This window comes from Lycium ferocissimum, chromosome 10 (assembly GCF_029784015.1).
Source record: "Lycium ferocissimum isolate CSIRO_LF1 chromosome 10, AGI_CSIRO_Lferr_CH_V1, whole genome shotgun sequence".
In the NCBI taxonomy this organism is placed as follows: domain Eukaryota; kingdom Viridiplantae; phylum Streptophyta; class Magnoliopsida; order Solanales; family Solanaceae; genus Lycium; species Lycium ferocissimum.
The window spans coordinates 50226357-50244530 of NC_081351.1; the positions used below are offsets into that span (position 1 = coordinate 50226357).

The window sequence follows — 18174 nt, forward strand, 5'->3', positions numbered from 1 at the left end:
GTTCATCATATCGTGTTTTAAAAAGAAAAAGAAATCAATAAATATGACATGCATCGTGACCAATGATAAGATTTGTACATCAACTTAGACTTTCATATAGTGAATTGTAAGATAATGGAGTTCCACGGAAAAGACAACAATGACCTTCAAGAAAAGATCGGTTTTGAGCATGTTTTGAGTTGGTATTTTCAAGAATTGATATGATGAAGGCATGTCATTCTGCAATCTAAACAATGCGTCATCCTTTGATATCTCTTTTGAGCCTTGAGTCTATTTTCTTTCGTATCCCTCTTTGGGAATCATAATAGAGTCAGAAAAGCATCGGAAAAAGAAAGAAGGGAAAAAGAAAAAAAGAAGAAGAAAACAAGAGAGACGCAAAGAAAAAATTATAAGAGAAAATAATACAACAAATGCAGTTTCCTGAACTACGTTCGATAAACTGCGATAGTGCTTGAACCACAGGACTCGAGGGATGCCTCACACCTTCCCCTCGGTCAATAGAATTCCTTAACCGGAATCTCTGCCGCTGATCAGTTTTTTTAGAGTCAAATTTGTTTTGAAAGGAATATTGATTTTACAGTGACTTGGCACACCAAAACTCGATGCCAGGTGGCGACTCTTTTTCTCTAAGTAAAATCCCTTTTCGAAGCAAAAAGTTCGTCACTTTCGATTTGAAAACCCTTTCTATTTTTTTTTTTTTTTTGTTTCTCTCTAGAAGACGAGCAAGAAAGAATTTTCAAATTTTGCGATCAAAAATTGAGAAAGGGAATGATTAGTTCGGCAATTCAAGTGAAAGGAAAAGATTAGTTTGGAAACTTACTGGGAAATAAACAGTTAATTTGGAAACTCAATTGAAAGGAAATGACTAGCTTGACAACTCATCCGGAAAGGAAAGGATCATTTTGGCTGCTCAAATGAAAGAAAAAAACCGACTTGATAATTCACAAGAGGTGAAAGGGTCAGGACAGACTGTTGAAATCTCCTTAGATCAAATCAACTTTGAACCTTCCCGATACCAATACAAAATCACTCCTCCCAATCAAGCAAAGTGACCAAGCTCAGTGTTGAACTGCAAAATTGTCACAAGTCATTAATACTTTTTTGAAAAAGTCACAATTTCTTTTGTTTGAGGCAAGGAAAATTTGTTTGAAAGTTTTACATGTAGTTGAGATTCATGTACACTTAAAAGTCATGTTTATGAGATTCAGGTTGACTACCTCCAAATAAAGTTATGTTTATGAATTTCAGGTTGATTATCTCCGAATAAAGTTATGTTTATGAATTTTAGGTTGACTACCTCTGATTAAAGTCATGTTTTTAATTTTAGGTTGACCACCTCCGAATAAAGTCACGTTCCCAGATTTAGGTTGACTACCTCCAAATAAAGTCATGTTTATGAATTTTAGGTTGACTACCTCCAAATAAAGTCATGTGTATGAATTTTAGGTTGACTACCTCCGAATAAAGTCACGTTTTCAGATTTAGGTTGACTACCTCCGAATAAAGTCATATTTTTAGTTTTAGGTTGACTATCTCCGAATAAAGTCACGTTTCTAATTTCACGTTGAGTACCTCCGAATACATTTATGTTTTTACATTTCAGGTTGACTACCTCCGAATATAGTCATCATTTTAGGTTGACTACCTCCGAATACAGTCATGTTCTTAGTTTTAATTGACTTCCTCCAAATATAATCACAGATAGTCTTTGATTTTTCTAACACTCAGTAATTTTCCTGGTGCAAACTGGGGTAGAAAATTTTGTTCGTGTTATTTGTCTTTAATAGTTTGTCAGGACCCTCCTGGAAAATGGGATTTAATTATTCGGACTCTCCTGGAAAATGACATTTGGTTATCAAGACCCTCCTGGATAATGGGATTTAATTTACTTTTGCTTACACTCACAAATTTTTCCTAGTGGAAACTAGGACAGAAAATTTTTGTTCGTGTGGTTTGTCTCTGGTAATTTGCAGGCCTCGCCTAAAGAATGGGAGAAAGTTCAAGTATCAGGACCGTCCTGGAAAATGGGGTTAATTTATCAGGACCAACCTGGATAATGGGATTTAGTTTATCAGGACCCTTCTGGAAAATGGGATTTAGTTTATCAGGGCCTCCTGAAAATGGGATTTAATCATCAGGACCCTGCTGAAAAATGGGATTTAATTTATCAGGACCCTCCTGGAAAATAGGATTTAGTTTAATCAGGACCCTCCTGAAAAATGGGATTTAGTTTATCAGGACCTCCTGAAAAATAGGAATTTAATCATCAGGACCCTCCTGAAAAATGGGATTTAGTTTATCAGGACCTCCTGAAAATGGGATTTACTTTATCAGGACCCTCCTGGAAAAAGGGATTTAGTTTATCAGGCCCCTCCTGGAAAATGGGATTTTTAGTTAATCAGGAACCTCCTGGATAATGGGATTTAATTTATCAGGACCCTCCTGGATAGTGAGATTTAATTTATCAGGACCCTTCAGGATAATGGGATTTAGTTTATCAGGACCCTCCTGAAAAATGGGATTAATTTATTAGGACCCGCCTGGATAATGAGATTTAATTTATCATGACCTTCCTGGAAAAAGGGATTTAGTTTTTCAGGACCCTTTTGTTTAATTAGGACCCTCCTGGAAAATGGGATTTAGTTTATCAAGACCCTCCTGGAAAATGGGAATCAGTTTATCAGGACCCTCCTGGAAAATGGGATTTAATTTATCAGGACCCTCATGGAAAATGGGATTTAGTTTATCAGGACCCTCCTGAAAAATGGGATTTAGTCATCAGGACCTTCCTGGATAATGAGATTTGCCTTTGCCCCTAGGAGATGCACTTCCTAGTTGGAGCATTTGATTTTACTTTCATAATTGAATTATTTTACATATAGTTTATAATTTTGCTATCACACACAAAAAATTTCCTGGTGCAAACTGGGACAAAAATTTTTTGTTCGTGTTGTTTGTTTTGATAATTTACAGGACCCGCCTAAAGAATGGGAAAGCAAGTCAGGACCCGCCTGAAGAATAGGAAGCCCGCCTGAAGAATGGGAGGCAAGTCAGGACTCGCCTGAAAAATGAGGACACCTTTCAATTTCAAGTCAGGAGCCCGCCTAGAGAATAGGGATGACTTTCAATTTTAAGTTCAGAAACCAGCATGAAGAATCAAATCAAGATTCATGAGAAGCTGCATAGATAGGATCTTGTACTTGTATTTTCTATATAACTTTTATTTTCATTTTGGATGTAATGACAGGAGCCACGGACTGGAATCTTGACAGGATCTCACCCGCCTCTCCAGCTCAGTATGTTCCATCACCCTTTTGTTTCTTGAACTACACGAGACCTGATTCTCTTATAGCCCGGGATATGTAGGATGCCCAAGACCAGGGCTCGGTCACATTTTTGTTACGTTCCTTTCTTCTCCTCCAAATAATGGTCAGGTCAAAATTTGTCTCGTCATCTACGTCTTTGTCTGAGAACTCTTCGTGTTCCCAACCAAAGAGGGACAGGTTGTAGACTAAGTAATTTTTTACCCTTCCCGAGTTGTTTTACACAATTTTTAACATTAAATATTTCTTTTCGGCTTCATCTCACTATTCCGAATTTTATCTCATTTTATTGTTTTGTCGCGAAAATTAAAAAAAATAATACAAAAATAAAGTCTATTTAAGACAAAGAGAAAATTTTCAAAAAATATTCTTTTCATTTTTTTAACTGGATTTAAATGTATAGTTTGTATTTTTCTTAAGTCTAAAATTAGGTGGTTAATATGCTTATAAGTGTATTTAAATTTTTGTTAAAACAAAGAAAAGACAAAAAAAATAGAACCGATCACATTGTGGCATATATCAAGATTCCTTCTTATCATTTCCCAACAAACCTTGCCCATGCCATTTTTTCCTTCACAGATGCACTACACGTTTTTTCCTTCACAGACGCGCTACACGTTTTTTCGCATCCCATACAAAATTTCCTTTTTACCCTTTTCTTGGTCACTACTCCATACAAAAAGAGGATATTAATTCCATTAAAAAAAAACAAAAAAGGGGGGGGGGGGGGGAACAAGAGGGTCTATCATTTTTTCATAGAGAAAGGAATATATACCCATATCACACAATACACGAATAGGAACAGATAGAGAAATAGGAGGGACCCAGAACAAAAAAAAAAAAAAAATCATCATCTTCTCCATTTTTTTTACTCGCCGGAAACTACCCACCACCACCGTTGTCACCTTCATCCCCGCCCCTTACCCATCTCCAACACTTCACCACCCCATTTCCCGATCACCACCTCCCACCATTAAACCAGTCACCAAATAGACCCTTTCCATCTCCTTCACCGTTCAAACCACCAACCTATCTCCACCACCGTTATCACCCTTAACCCCCTGACCATCTGACCACCTGACCACCATTAAAACCGACCATCTCCACCCCACACCACCATCCACCTCTCACCATCTCGCCACCACCTGTAACCAGCCCATAACCATCCCCGTCACCACACCGTCTCAACCACCCCAAAACCCATTAACGCTACCCTCACACACCCCACAAAATGCACTTCCAAAATCACCACCAACCACCTCTTAAACACCACTCGTCTCCACCCCTAACCATCAACAACACCAGCACAACCACCGGAAAACCCACAAACCGTCACCACCCTTGCTTTCCAAAAACCCAAACCCACAACGGACAACAAACACACCCATACACAAAAAGGACACCATAGAGAAAGAGACGGACAGTGACGAATAGAGATAGACCAAAAAAAAAAGGCACAAAAATACACAGAGAACAGAGAGGACAGTGCCAACAAAAAGCAAAAAAGGTTGGAGTTTTCTTTCTTTTTCTGTTGAGTGTTTTCGAGTTCCGGTTGCGGTTCCCATCAAGTTCAGATTCATCTAATTTGAGGTCCAATTCTAAACTTTATGCCATCTTTAATTCATAGATCTTGGTTGTTGTTGTTTGGATGGAATTTTGTTTGTTGTTGGTTGTTTGTCTTTTACTCTTGAATAAATTTAGTTGTTGATTGATAGATTGTGGCTTTAGATATTTTGCCTCGAAATTAATTGCCCGATTTTAATTAATAGTTCTTCTGTTTATTGTTAACTGATAAATTAAAAAAAAATGTTTGCGTTCCTCCTCATCTTGGGATTGCTACGTTGAGGAGGCAAATTTTAGGTTTGAATAATTGCTTGTGTGTGTTTTCTTTTACTCTTTTTAAAAAAAAAAAAATTATGTATTCATTTCCCGGGTGGGATGTCCCGGAAGAAAACAAAAATGTAAAAATGGTGGCCGCCCATGGAGAAGACCCTGGGATGTCGGGGATAGCTTAGTATAGTTTAGCATAGTGTAGTTTAGGTTTATTTTCTCTCATTTTTTCTTTTACTTCGGGTGGTAATAATTCGAACTTTATTTTCGAACTTTTCTTGTGCGTGTGCTTGTGTGATTGTTTGAGTTTACCTGATTGAGTTTTCTAATTCAAGCCAACACGATATCAACAAAGCGACCATGCTTGAATCACGGGACTCGAGGGATGCCTCACACCTTCCCCTCGGTTAACAGAATTCCTTAACTGGAATCTCTGTCGTTGATCAGTTTTTTTAAAGTCAAACTTGTTTTGAAAGGGACATTGATTTTAAGGTGACTTGGCACACCAAAACTCGATGCTAGGTGACGACTCTTTTTCTCTAAATAAAATCCCTTTTCGAAGCACAAAATTAGTCACTTTCGATTTGAAAACCCTTTTGAACTCAACATAATAAATGATTTTTGTGGGAAAAAAGAGGTGACAGCTCAAATTAAAAAAAAAAAAAATAGTATCTTGGTGATATTCTAATTTTTAGTTCCAAAAGAATTTAAATGATAACTGATTCATAATATAAATGGCTCATGTATCGGGGTCAATTCTTCTAAACAAGACAACTCTGTTAGTAAAATATTATCATATTGAAACTTACCAGAAATAAAACAATAACAATTTTTGAAAAAAAAAAAATACTCTTTCGTGATGAGAAAAGCAATTTTGGTTTGATAAGGATGTAAATCATTGTGATAGGTCGCTCCGCAAACCACACTTCTAAACAAGACAACTCTGTTAGTAAAATCTTATCATATTGAAACTTACCAGAAATAAAACAATAACAATTTTTAAAAAAAAAATACTGTTTCGTGATGAGAAAAGCAATTTTGGTTTGATAAGGATGTAAATCATACACAACACTTCATAACACGTGTATTTATGATTGATAAATTCGTAGTTTGGAAAAATAAATTGTCCAGAAAAACAATAAAAAAAAAAAAAAAACTTTAGAGGAGATGAGAGAATATCTTTTTATGTATTTAGTTCACAAATGATATTGCTTATAAAGGTCAATCATAAGAACTGTTACAAAGAGAAATTAACGGGGAGTCACAACAATCAAAGAGTTGTTACACTATTCAAGATAGTTGTTACGAATTGATTTAAAAGTGTAGTTACAGAGATTGATTCTGGAGATGTTACATATATTAATTCTAGGACAAGTTACAAGATTTTTGCATTTTGAAATTGAAAAAGATGAGATCCAAGTAAAATGGTGTGCCACATCGCGCACTTATCACGAGCACGAGTCAAGCCAGATGGACGACACCGACGATATGTGTGTGTGTGTTTGCCAAGTTTCAACTCAATATGGAGGAAATTCAATTTATCTCAAATGGAAGAGCTCTGTACACAAGTAAGAAAAAAAAAAGAAGAAGAAAACGGTAAAAATGGGTTGAACGTATTAAAAATGGCTTAAAGTTGTCCTCCTTCCACTTATTGGACCTAAACTGCCCTTAACGTTACTTTTTAGGTTTGAAATGCTCCTCCTTCCACCTGTTGGGACCCCATGATCCTTAACGTTAATTTTCAAGTTAAAAATGTCCTTCCTTTATCATGAGATGACATTTCTGAGGCTTTAATTAAATAGGTGACGATCAACTGGTTCACGTGGTCCTAACCATAAATTACTCGTTCCATCTGAATTAATCCAAAACAACTAGAAATCACTTGTTCATACCTAGTTCCTCACATTTTGTGATAGAAAGAATTTAAAAGGGAACAATGTCTTTCTTCCATTGAAGATGATTTTTTTGTTTATCGATTCCAGATCTAGGTTCAATCCAGCTTCTTCACCCTAACAATAGTGGATTTTTAGAGATCCAGCACCAACAATTCCAAACAAATAAATTAGGATGGGTCGGGGTTATTTATAAATTGTGTCTAATATCCATATGGATCAATAAATCAATACCATCTGTTTATCTAAAGCCCCACATATGTCATCTCATAATTTTGTTAAAATGAGAGAGATTTTTAACCCGTAAGGGGCAATTGAGGTCCAAAAGTGGAAGAATGAGCATTTTTAACTTAAAAAGTAACATTAAGGACAATTAAGGTTCAATAGATGGAAGTAGGATAGATTTTAGCCATTTTTAATACATTAGGGACATTTTCGACGCCTTTTTCGAAGAAATTGGTCTAAAACTATACATGTTTCATATTTTAGAAATAAGTTCATCTCAACCTGAAAATTACGTTTGTTTCTTCTCAACCTAAAAATTACATTTGGAGAGCCCCACACAAACCTAATTAACGTGATTCTGAATTTTGCAGTCGCATTCTTATAGCCTGTTTGACCAAGTTTTTAGGAGAAAATAAGTTCTTTTAAGAATTAGTAGAAACTGATTTCATAAGCTAAAATGAATAGATTTTCTCCAAAAATACTTTTTTCAAAAAAGAAACAATTAGAACTGCATTATAAAAGTTTGACCAAACACTAAGTGCTGTTCAAAGTTGCTTCTTAAATTAATTAGTAGGTGTTTGACCATAGGATTTGAAGCACGATTTCATATTTTGATTTCAAATCAGCGTTTGTTTATGAAATTTGCATGAAATTCCGACTTCAACTTCATATCATGATTTCAAATCTCAATTCTCCAAAAAGGAGGATTTGAGATTTCAAATTGTGATTCCAATTTTTTTAAAATGTAAAACTTGATTCATAAATTTATATATTATAAAAAAAGATCAATAAGTTGGTAGATATATTTTTTAAATGTAAAACTTGACTCAAAATGACAATGTTGGTTCGTCTTCTAGGTTATCTGATCGGGAATGCATGCTCGACGTGAAGAGATTGCACCATGTGAGAGTATTATATTAAAGAGTTGTTACACTACAACTCATATTAAATTTTTCTTTTTATTGAATTAAAGTTCGATCAATAGATGTTGTATTTTTTTAGAAAAGCCTTCCAGTAGCATATTAACTTTGTTATAAATTAGGATTTGCTCATTTGGTAAGATTGTATAAGACTTGTGAAATTTTGATAGTTTTCACAACTTATATGAGATTTTCATATTTTTGAGAAAAAATACAATTTAAGAAATTCAAATTATATATCCAAATAAAACTTTGACTTCAAATCAAACTCAAATCACTCATTTCAAATCATGTCCAAATGAAATCTTAGTCAAATATAAATTGCTTCTCACAAAAAATTAAAAAATTCTTTTAGAAAAAACTGGCTTTAGAAGCTTTGCGAAACTAACTTGCACCTTATTAGGTGGGATCCTCCTATCGGTACTAATGTCATTAACTTGGCAACGAATTAAAAAATAAATCATTCTGTTGCAAAATTTCTGAAATCGCCCTATAAAAAACTTGCCTTTTCCAGTTGTGAAAAACGCCAAATAGAACTTTATGTTATCTTCACCGGAAGCTCCTGGACTTCCCCACAATTTTCCTTTACAAATCATTCTCATGAAAACCCAAAACTCAAGACAAGAACCTTCTCTTTATCTACCGCGTTATTCCTCCGTTTCAAATTATTTATCATTTTTTAAACGCTCTTTAAAAGGCATTAATTAGAGAATTTTTTGATTATTTTACTTTTATTTATATCTTAAAATTTATCTCTTTATTAAATATTTATTTAAAATTTATCTCTTTATTAAATATTTATTCAATTTATAATTAAATGAAGGGTTTGTAGTATTCAAAAACAATTACTTCAAAAAAACATAATGAGTAAAAATAATTAATTTGTCTTGAACTCATTTTTGAGACGAGGGTTTTTTTTTTTTTTTGGTTGCAATAATAAACAACTAAAGGAGAGAGTACACTATAGTCCAAAACAGCAAAATCTTGATCCTATAAAATAAACCCCTTCTCATCCTAGCTAGACCCTTCTAGAATTGTCCTTTACCAATATCTTCTCCTTTTTATATAGTACTATTTCAAGGCCCGGCGATGATCCATTAATAGCAAAGCAAACTCTCAATATTTCCACTCTCTCAGCAAACTAACAAAATTTCCAAGAAAGTTTCAGTTGATCAATAATGGCTTCATCAGCTGCAATGAAAATCCCATTTTCCATGCACAAACTGGAGGAAAAAACTCCATTCTTAGGCAAGAAAATCAGCTTCTCACCACGTAACAAATGTTACCTGAAACAAAAACACTACAAACCCATGAAAGTAGTGAACGAAAAGGTAGTTGGAATAGACTTAGGTACAACAAATTCAGCAGTAGCAGTAATGGAAGGTGGACAACCTACAATAGTAACAAATGCTGAAGGACAAAGAACTACGCCTTCAGTAGTAGCGTATACCAAGAATGGTGACAGATTAGTTGGACAGATAGCGAAAAGACAATCTGTTGTGAATCCAGAGAACACTTTCTTCTCAGTGAAGAGATTTATAGGAAGGAAAATGGCTGAAGTTGATGAAGAGTCGAAGCAAGTATCATATAGAGTTATGAAAGATGAGAATGGAAATGTTAAACTTGAATGTCCTGCTATTGGTAAACAGTTTGCTCCTGAGGAAATTTCTGCTCAGGTATGTATGCTTGTCTATTTGCTATTCAGATTTTCATTCAGTTAGTCTTATAACTTGTTTGGATGGTTATTACGTTATTGTTTCATAATGTATCGTATTATATTGTACTGTATTGGTTTGATCTATATAATGTTTGGATAGATTGGATCATTTTTTGTTTGCCGCAGATCAACAATCTAAAGGATAAACCTAAAGAAAAGTAGGATATGGGGTAAAGTTGTTACAGGTATACCAATTAATGGGAATTGTTAAAATGATAAAATCTCCATACTGTTGTACCCTTATCTACTTTCCTAATAGCTAAGTACTACTTTATTACTTCCTCTGTCTCAAAATAGTTTTCGAGTTTCACTTTTAATTCAGAGTCAATTTGATTGATCTTCGAAGCTAAACAGAGACTCAATTTGGTTACTTCGAAGCTAAATAGAGAGTTAACTTGATTAATCTTCGAATCTAAAGTGGATTAGAGTAATTTAATATTTTTTAAAAATTAAGATATTCAAAAATTACACAAAAAGTACTATAAGTTGATGGTGAAAAAATAAATCTTAAAATGTTAGTCAAAGTTCAAGTAGTTTGACTCTCAAGAAACAAAAGGTGACATGTATTTTGAGACGGAAGTAGTTCATTTGAATGGTGAAGTATATCTACTACTTATATATTTTGCAGGAAAATTGGTCAAATTGAACCTGGAAATAAGTTAGTTTGACAGATTTTTGGTTTTTATCAACTTTGGCGCGAGAATTTAGGTAGAGGTTCTGAACTTCTGATTGGTGTTTGACTGAATTTGGTTACTCTGTTTTCTTGGAGTTTATGTACAGAGTGCAGAATTTGAAATTTGTTAGTGTATGTGTTTATTCAAGCATACTCTACCTTTTCCTTATACTACTTGTGAGAAACCATTTTCCGTTTGGACTATTTCTTGTTATATGTAGACTAGTGATGGACTAGTACCTTGTTAGCCCTTCGGTTGGCTATAAATCATCTTATTAACCGTAAAATGGACATTTTGAAGTTAAATTATTACTATTAAATATAGAATGTTCATTCTTTGTGAAACTGACTATAAATGAAAGAATACTGACTAAAAAGGAAAAGAGTGTCACATAAATTGGGACAGAGGGAGTACTATTTTAGTAGTAACTAATAATGGTGCAGTTTCCCTGATAAAATGAATGGGGAATCGGTGCTGATCTGAAGCTTGCTATTGTGGGTTTTATTATCTTTCAATCTCTTATTTAAATTATCCGTAGAACTTTGATTTGTTAAACTGACCGGTCGAAAGTTAGTATGATTAGTTATTTGAGATGGATGAAGTCATTAGACATATCTGGGTTTTAACTGTTTAGTTATATATGTTGCTTGGACTCTCTAAAGATGTTGTCACACCCATGTTGGATTCTCCAAAATTGCTTTTCTTTTGGATCCTCTAAAAATGCATTACTTTTGGAGAATCGGACACCCACCGGTCAGCATTTTTGAAGAGTCCAAGCAAACATAGGTTTTTAGTAATTGGTGATGCATATTTGAAATCCATCATGCTTCTTTTCTTGTGATTCTAAGGATTTGCTTAATTTCTGGCAACCAGGTGTTGAGGAAGCTTGTTGATGACGCCTCAAAATTCTTGAATGATAAAGTTGGTAAAGCAGTGATTACAGTACCTGCATACTTTAATGACTCCCAGAGAACTGCTACAAAAGATGCAGGTCGCATTGCCGGATTGGATGTTCTCCGTATAATTAATGAACCAACTGCTGCTTCCTTGGCTTATGGATTTGAGAAGAAGAGTAATGAAACTATTCTAGTCTTTGACCTGGGAGGTGGTACCTTTGATGTGTCAGGTATGTGAAGTCTTTTCAAGGCAAAAATCTGGTTTCAGTCTCATGTCTTCTTTCAATACCGGCTCCATGCTCCGTTCATATAGCACTTAGGGGTCGTTTGGTTTACTAATGTGGGAATTAGTTATGTAGGGATTACTTATTCATGTATTAGTTATTCCATCTTCTAATTTGCATAAATAATACGTAGATTCCTTCATAACTTATACATGTATTAATTATGTGGGATTGTAAACCAGTAACCAATCATACTTGGTCTGTTGAATTTTTTACATAGCAACTAAAATGCTACCAAACATGGTACTAATTATGCTGGTTTGACTTCATAAATAAATCACTTCCTAACCAGAACCAAACAAACCCTTAATGCATCCAGCCTTGGTAGTTTAGATGGATATTGTTATTGACATCATAGTATAAAAAGGATTTGTTACTAAATCCTGATCATATGTATCTTGCTTTTCCAGAGAGTTTTCTTCCTCCCTACTAGGTTTTGAGTTGTATTATATACTTGAGCATAATCTGATTACCTCTGTCATATATGCTGTTAGATCTTCATGATGCTGACAGCTGATACATTAATGTTTCTATTTATGTACTTTGATGTAGACCATCAATAACATGGATGGAAGGAAAACCGAGATATGAACATGCCTTTGTAACTATACTAACTCATTTGTCAACTTCTATGATGCAGTTCTTGAGGTTGGAGATGGAGTGTTTGAGGTGCTTTCTACCTCAGGCGACACACACTTGGGAGGTGATGATTTTGATAAGGTATTAAATTCAGTGCCTTCTCCTTACTTACATGCATCTTCTTTCCTTTGTTTTTTTTTTTTTTTCCCCGTTTTTGGGCTTTTTCTGTAGAGTGCTTACACGTTTTTGATCAAACAGAGAATCGTGGACTGGCTTGCTGAAACTTTTAGGAAAGACGAAGGAATAGACCTTCTAAAAGACAAACAAGCGCTTCAGCGTCTTACTGAAGCTGCTGAAAAGGCAAAGATAGAATTGTCAACCTTGACTCAAACTAATATCAGGTATGTCAGTTGTCTGTCTTGGTTTATGTGCACTACTAACTGGTTCTTTCGCCTTTGCTCCCCCTCCCTTCTGAAAAACAAACGGAGGGAGAAACTGCTGCTTCTGCTCTAACAAACTTCCATTGAATGTACCTTTTGTGCAGTTTGCCATTCATCACTGCTACTGCAGATGGTCCGAAACATATTGACACAACACTTAAAAGGGCCAAGTTTGAGGAGTTATGCTCAGACTTATTGGACAGGTACCAATACCAATTTTCTCCAAAAATTACTTGTCATTAAATAAGGGGGCGTTAATGTGAATATATAGGTTTCAGCTGTGCAACGGTTTAGATTTTGAGATATCTTGTTTTTGTAAGCTCAGATAAGAGTCTTTCACATAAGCAGCTAGTTTCTTAGATTTCACTGTTATGTCCTTCTGACTTGACAACACCAATTGGAATTTGTCTTCACAGGCTTAAGACACCAGTTGAAACTGCCTTAAAGGATGCCAGTCTTTCCTTAAAAGATATACATGAAGTAGTTCTTGTTGGTGGATCAACACGAATACCAGCTGTCCAAAACCTTGTCCGCAAGCTGACTGGTAAAGAGCCTAATGTTTCCGTCAATCCTGATGAAGTAGTTGCTCTTGGAGCTTCAGTTCAGGTTTGTGGCTTTCACCTCTCTCTTGAGAACATCATCTTAGATTTCGTGCAGTAATCTTACTGGTGCAAGATTGTGACGTGGTTCTGTTATTGTCTTTTATATTCTCAGGCTGGTGTTTTGGCCGGAGATGTTAGTGACATTGTGTTATTAGATGTAACTCCATTGTCACTTGGTCTGGAAACTCTGGGTGGAGTTATGACAAAAATCATCCCAAGAAATACAACACTACCGACTTCAAAGTCTGAAGTTTTTTCAACTGCGGCAGACGGGCAAACCAGTGTGGAGATTAATGTGCTGCAAGGTGAAAGAGAGTTTGTGAAAGATAACAAGTCTATTGGAAGGTTCCGTCTGGATGGAATTCCTCCAGCTCCCAGGGGCGTTCCCCAGATCGAAGTAAAATTTGATATTGATGCCAATGGTATTCTTTCTGTCACGGCTACTGATAAGGGTACAGGAAAGAAGCAGGACATTACCATAACTGGTGCTAGCACTTTGCCCAAAGATGAGGTACACTCATCAGATCTGTTATTTCCGTTGCTGAATAGAAAACGTTCTTTTAGTATAGGTGTTTTACCAATTTACTGCTACCATATTTTCAAGTATTAGTGTGTGATTAAATGCCTGACAAGATACAGATTGCATTCCCTGATTTGTGCCCATATTATTCGTGGGAGTTGGGAGTTGTGGTTATTATTTAATCCAATGATGCATTGTTGATTGATCTAACTTTTGATGAAATGAAATTTCAGGTTGATAGAATGGTTCAAGAAGCTGAGAAGTTTGCTAGAGAGGACAAGGATAAGAGGGAAGCCATAGACACAAAGAACCAAGCAGAATCTGTTGTATATCAAACAGAGAAGCAGCTAAAAGAGTTGGGAGATAAGGTGCCTGCTGACGTTAAAGACAAAGTGGAATCAAAACTGAAAGAGCTAAAGGATGCCGTATCTGGTGGTTCTACTCAAACCATTAAGGACGTGATGGCTGCATTGAACCAAGAAGTAATGCAGCTGGGACAGTCTATATACAGCCAGCCAGGTGCTGCTGGTGCGGGGCCTACTCCTGGTGCTGGTACGACGGGAGCATCTGGTTCCACTGGCAAAGATGATGGAGATGAAGTTATCGATGCAGACTTCAGCGAAAGCAATTAAGAATCCAAATGTGTCAGATTTCTGTATGTATCTTTTTGCAACACCAAGGTATATATTTCGTGTAAGTTGCAGATGGGGCTAGTTTGCTAGAGGTGTAATGAAGTTGAATCAGTCTCCGAAACCAATCTTGTGTAAATCTGGAAATGCATGTAAGTTGAATGGAAAAACCAGAGACATTCCTTTTAGAATCTTGACATGACTGTCCAATTAGTACTGTAGTTGTACATCAGAGCAACATATATAGCACAGGTCCAGTCTTGTGTGTCAAAGAAGTTGAGCTTAGTCAATCTTCTGTATCCTCCAGAATGACCTCTTAAAGTTGAGCCTGGTAGTAGGTTAACTATAGTACCACTATTGTTAAATAGGTTTTTTTTTTTTTTGTAGAATTTGATGACTAGTGAACTCTCAGAGAGTGACCTGGTTATTTTGTCAGAAGTCATATCTTTCAGCAACAACGTCTAAACTAAGGCAAAAGCTTAGTAAATAATTAATGTATACAGTAATGAATAATGGAATTGTACAATGATGAATATATAGATTACCTATTTACCTTGGTCCAACATGACTAGCAGTTGAAAGCCTGGAAGTATGGTGAAGTTCTTATTTTTTATGTCACACTAACAACATATTTTAAAAGTTTGAGGTATTCAGGCTACACAAAGCCCCTTGACTAGGTTAGTTTTTCTATTTTTTTCGTGCGACACGTGTTACACAATAGTGGAAAGGTTTATGCGGTAGATTTGGAAATTCAGGAACTATAAGTTGCTCTAACTATTTAAAATAAAATAAAAAATAAAGTGAAACTTTGCCTAATATTTTCTAGCTAAGTAAAATAAAATTGCAATAATGCTTGCTAGTAGTTTTTTTAATCCTCTGTGTAAAACTTCTGCTCCATACGAGGAGTCTTTCCATTCTCAGTTTTCAAAAGGAGATCTTTATTTAAAGATGGAAAAATTTCATTCTTCCAACCGCTAACGTTAGTAAGAGGAGTGAATAGTCTCTCCAATTAAGAATTGTACTGATCATTACTAGAAATAAAGATTTTCCCCACCTGACATTTAGTGAAAAATTTGAACTATAAAATATGATTTTTCAATCTCATTTCCACTAAACCGAACCAGCTCACTGGAAAAACGCACGGTGAAAACAGGTTCCCGTTGAAACGTCGGGAAGCTTTCTAATTTTTTCGTATGAAAAAACTACGTTTTTCCCACCAACATTTTTCAGTGGAAAATTAGCAAAAAAATAGAGATTTTTTTAGTAAAACTGCTAAGTTTTAAGTGCATGATCATCAACTACGTACTAGTAAGAGTTCATCACATATTCACAATCATCTTACTCTTCAAATATATATGAAATTAAAGCTAGAACAGAGGAGTAAAAAAAAAAAAAAAAAAAGAAGGAAGGAAGGAAGTAAAAAGAAAAAAAAGCCAAAGGAAACAACTTGTTAATTAATCTCACATAAAGCATGACAACCAACAATTCAGTATTGCAGCTAAATCCAAGTTCCTAAAATCCCAGCAATCTCTTACATGCTCTAAGAATCTTGCCTTTCTCCTTCTTCCTGTGCAGAACATTCAAATTTTCAGTTTCTTCATCATTTTGGTGATGAATTCTGCAATATCCAGATGCAACTGATGATGATGATGATCTCTTCATTGAACAGCTCCTTTCTTTCTCTTCCATGGATTTGTATGATGCAACAGAGCGGCTTCTGCTTAAAATAACTCCAAACATCTCTCCATCCCCTTCTTCTCCATTCATTTCTTCGTGTATAGACTTTTCATTTTGGTTGGATTTTTCTTCATGGGGTTTTGATATTTTTGGTGGGGTTTGAGTTATTGGAAAAGAAAGATGATCAGTAGGTACTGATTTGCTTTTGCTGTTGATTCTTGAATATCTATTCATCTTTCTTCTTTTTGCTGAAGAAAATATTGGTAGTGTTGTTTTTGCAGTGTGATTGTGGGGTTTCAAATAGTAGATGGAATGGAATTAAGGTGGAAAAAGAATTTGAGTGTTGAAGTTGTCAAAAAGAGGGATGAGAAGGTAAGTCAATGATTGGGTAAAAATATGTGATTGTGATGTGTGCAAACTTGGGTGTTTATTAGGAGGGAAATATCAGTTCCCTTGTTCTTAGGATATATTTTTCTAGTCCCAATCATTTCCCACTCACAATACTAATGGGATTTTGGTTGTTCTAAAAAATTTAAGGGGTGATTTGGTTGCCGATAAGGAAGTGAATTTTTCATGTATTATAATTAATATAATTAAGATATTATATTTAGCTGTATTTTAGTTTTTATGTATAAAATTCAGCATATCATATATGGCATTCGGTTACCAGTTTATAATCACGCATAATTAAAATATGTATATAACTCAATTTATGTATTATTTTATGAAGGTAGAAGATGATATATTTAATAAATGAATAACTAAACCTTATATAATTAATCCCATGCATAACTAATTTATGCGTTACTAATACATGCATAATTCTAACCAGCAACCAAACGACCCCTAAGTTCATATAATTGGTAATCATGCACACAAGACTCCAACATATAAACTATTGCATTCTACGTTAAATTCTGATTCCGCCACTATTTATGTTACTCTCTAAATTAAAAGTAAAGTGATATTTGGATTTAATTATGGTTAGCTTTCTTGAAAACTAGTCTTTGAAAAGGTTTTACGAATATTTTTTTGAAAAATCAAATACGACCAGTTTTTGCTATTAGTAAGTCTACCATCCATGTTGCCACCTTCAAACAGACTCCTTTTGACGTATATTAGAAATGTACATTCAATTTTGTAGAGTACAGTTGTAAGATTACAACTTACGCCATGCATGTGTTCCACCAGTCTCTACGCTACTTCTTCAAGGTGTACACATTTGGATTTTACACCTTGTCTTAGACTTTGCTTCTCATTATGCATGCACCAAATTCTGGAATTTCTATTTTGAAAATTTATAAAAGGACAAAACAGAGGTCATTTCATTTAGGGCAAAGGCGCAAATATACCCTTCAACTTTGCGATTTAGAACAGATATATTCCTCGTTAAAAAAATATTATATATATATATTTTTTTTTTTCTTGCCGTTACACCAATGGTGTAAATATACCTCTGCCGTTACACCAATGGTGTAAATATACCTCTGTCGTTACACAAATGGTGCAAATATACCCTTTTTTAATTAAAAAAATGTCTTGTGACGTTAAAAATAAATCTAACCATTTTTTTAAAGCCACATGACATTTTTTTTAATTAAAAAACAAGCTAAATGATTTTAAAAAAAAATCGGTCAGCAAAAAGGGTATATTTGCACTATTGTGTAACGGCAAGGGTATATATGTACCACTTTTTTAACGAGGTGTATATCTGCTCTAAATTACTAAGTTGTGGGGTATACTTGCACCTTCTCCCTTTCATTTAATATCCCCTCAAATTACTCATATTTTACAATCTCCATTTCGTATTTGAAGTTACATCATCACTTATGCTTTAGTTTTATTTTGAAATAACCATGACATGAAAATTGAGATGTTGTGTGGGAGCAATTGATGCATAAATTGCTTATATTGATATTCTTTAGGTAGGTTCATTTGCATGGGCATATTCAACATTTTAATTTGA

The 18174-nt window shown here is 34.8% G+C and overlaps 1 protein-coding gene across 1 annotated transcript; it reads left to right on the forward strand.

Annotated features, from left to right (window-relative positions):
• Nucleotides 1-9225: 9225 nt before the first annotated feature.
• LOC132034211 (heat shock 70 kDa protein 6, chloroplastic-like) lies at nt 9226-14914 on the forward strand. Its single transcript, XM_059424495.1, has 8 exons — nt 9226-9866; nt 11455-11707; nt 12402-12481; nt 12599-12741; nt 12885-12983; nt 13197-13386; nt 13495-13893; nt 14136-14914. Exons 1-8 carry the CDS (start codon nt 9369-9371, stop codon nt 14532-14534), a joined length of 2061 nt encoding a protein of 686 aa, XP_059280478.1. The 5' UTR covers nt 9226-9368; the 3' UTR covers nt 14535-14914.
• The last annotated feature ends 3260 nt before the right edge of the window (nt 14915-18174 follow it).

Bases quoted from the DNA above. Each gene is read 5' to 3' on its own strand.
- LOC132034211 (XM_059424495.1), top strand. From the start codon at position 9,369: ATGGCTTCATCAGCTGCAATGAAAATCCCATTTTCCATGCACAAACTG. The intron at 12,742-12,884 runs GTATGTCAGTTG...CCTTTTGTGCAG, and splicing joins TTGACTCAAACTAATATCAG to TTTGCCATTCATCACTGCTA. The intron at 13,894-14,135 runs GTACACTCATCA...ATGAAATTTCAG, and splicing joins GCACTTTGCCCAAAGATGAG to GTTGATAGAATGGTTCAAGA.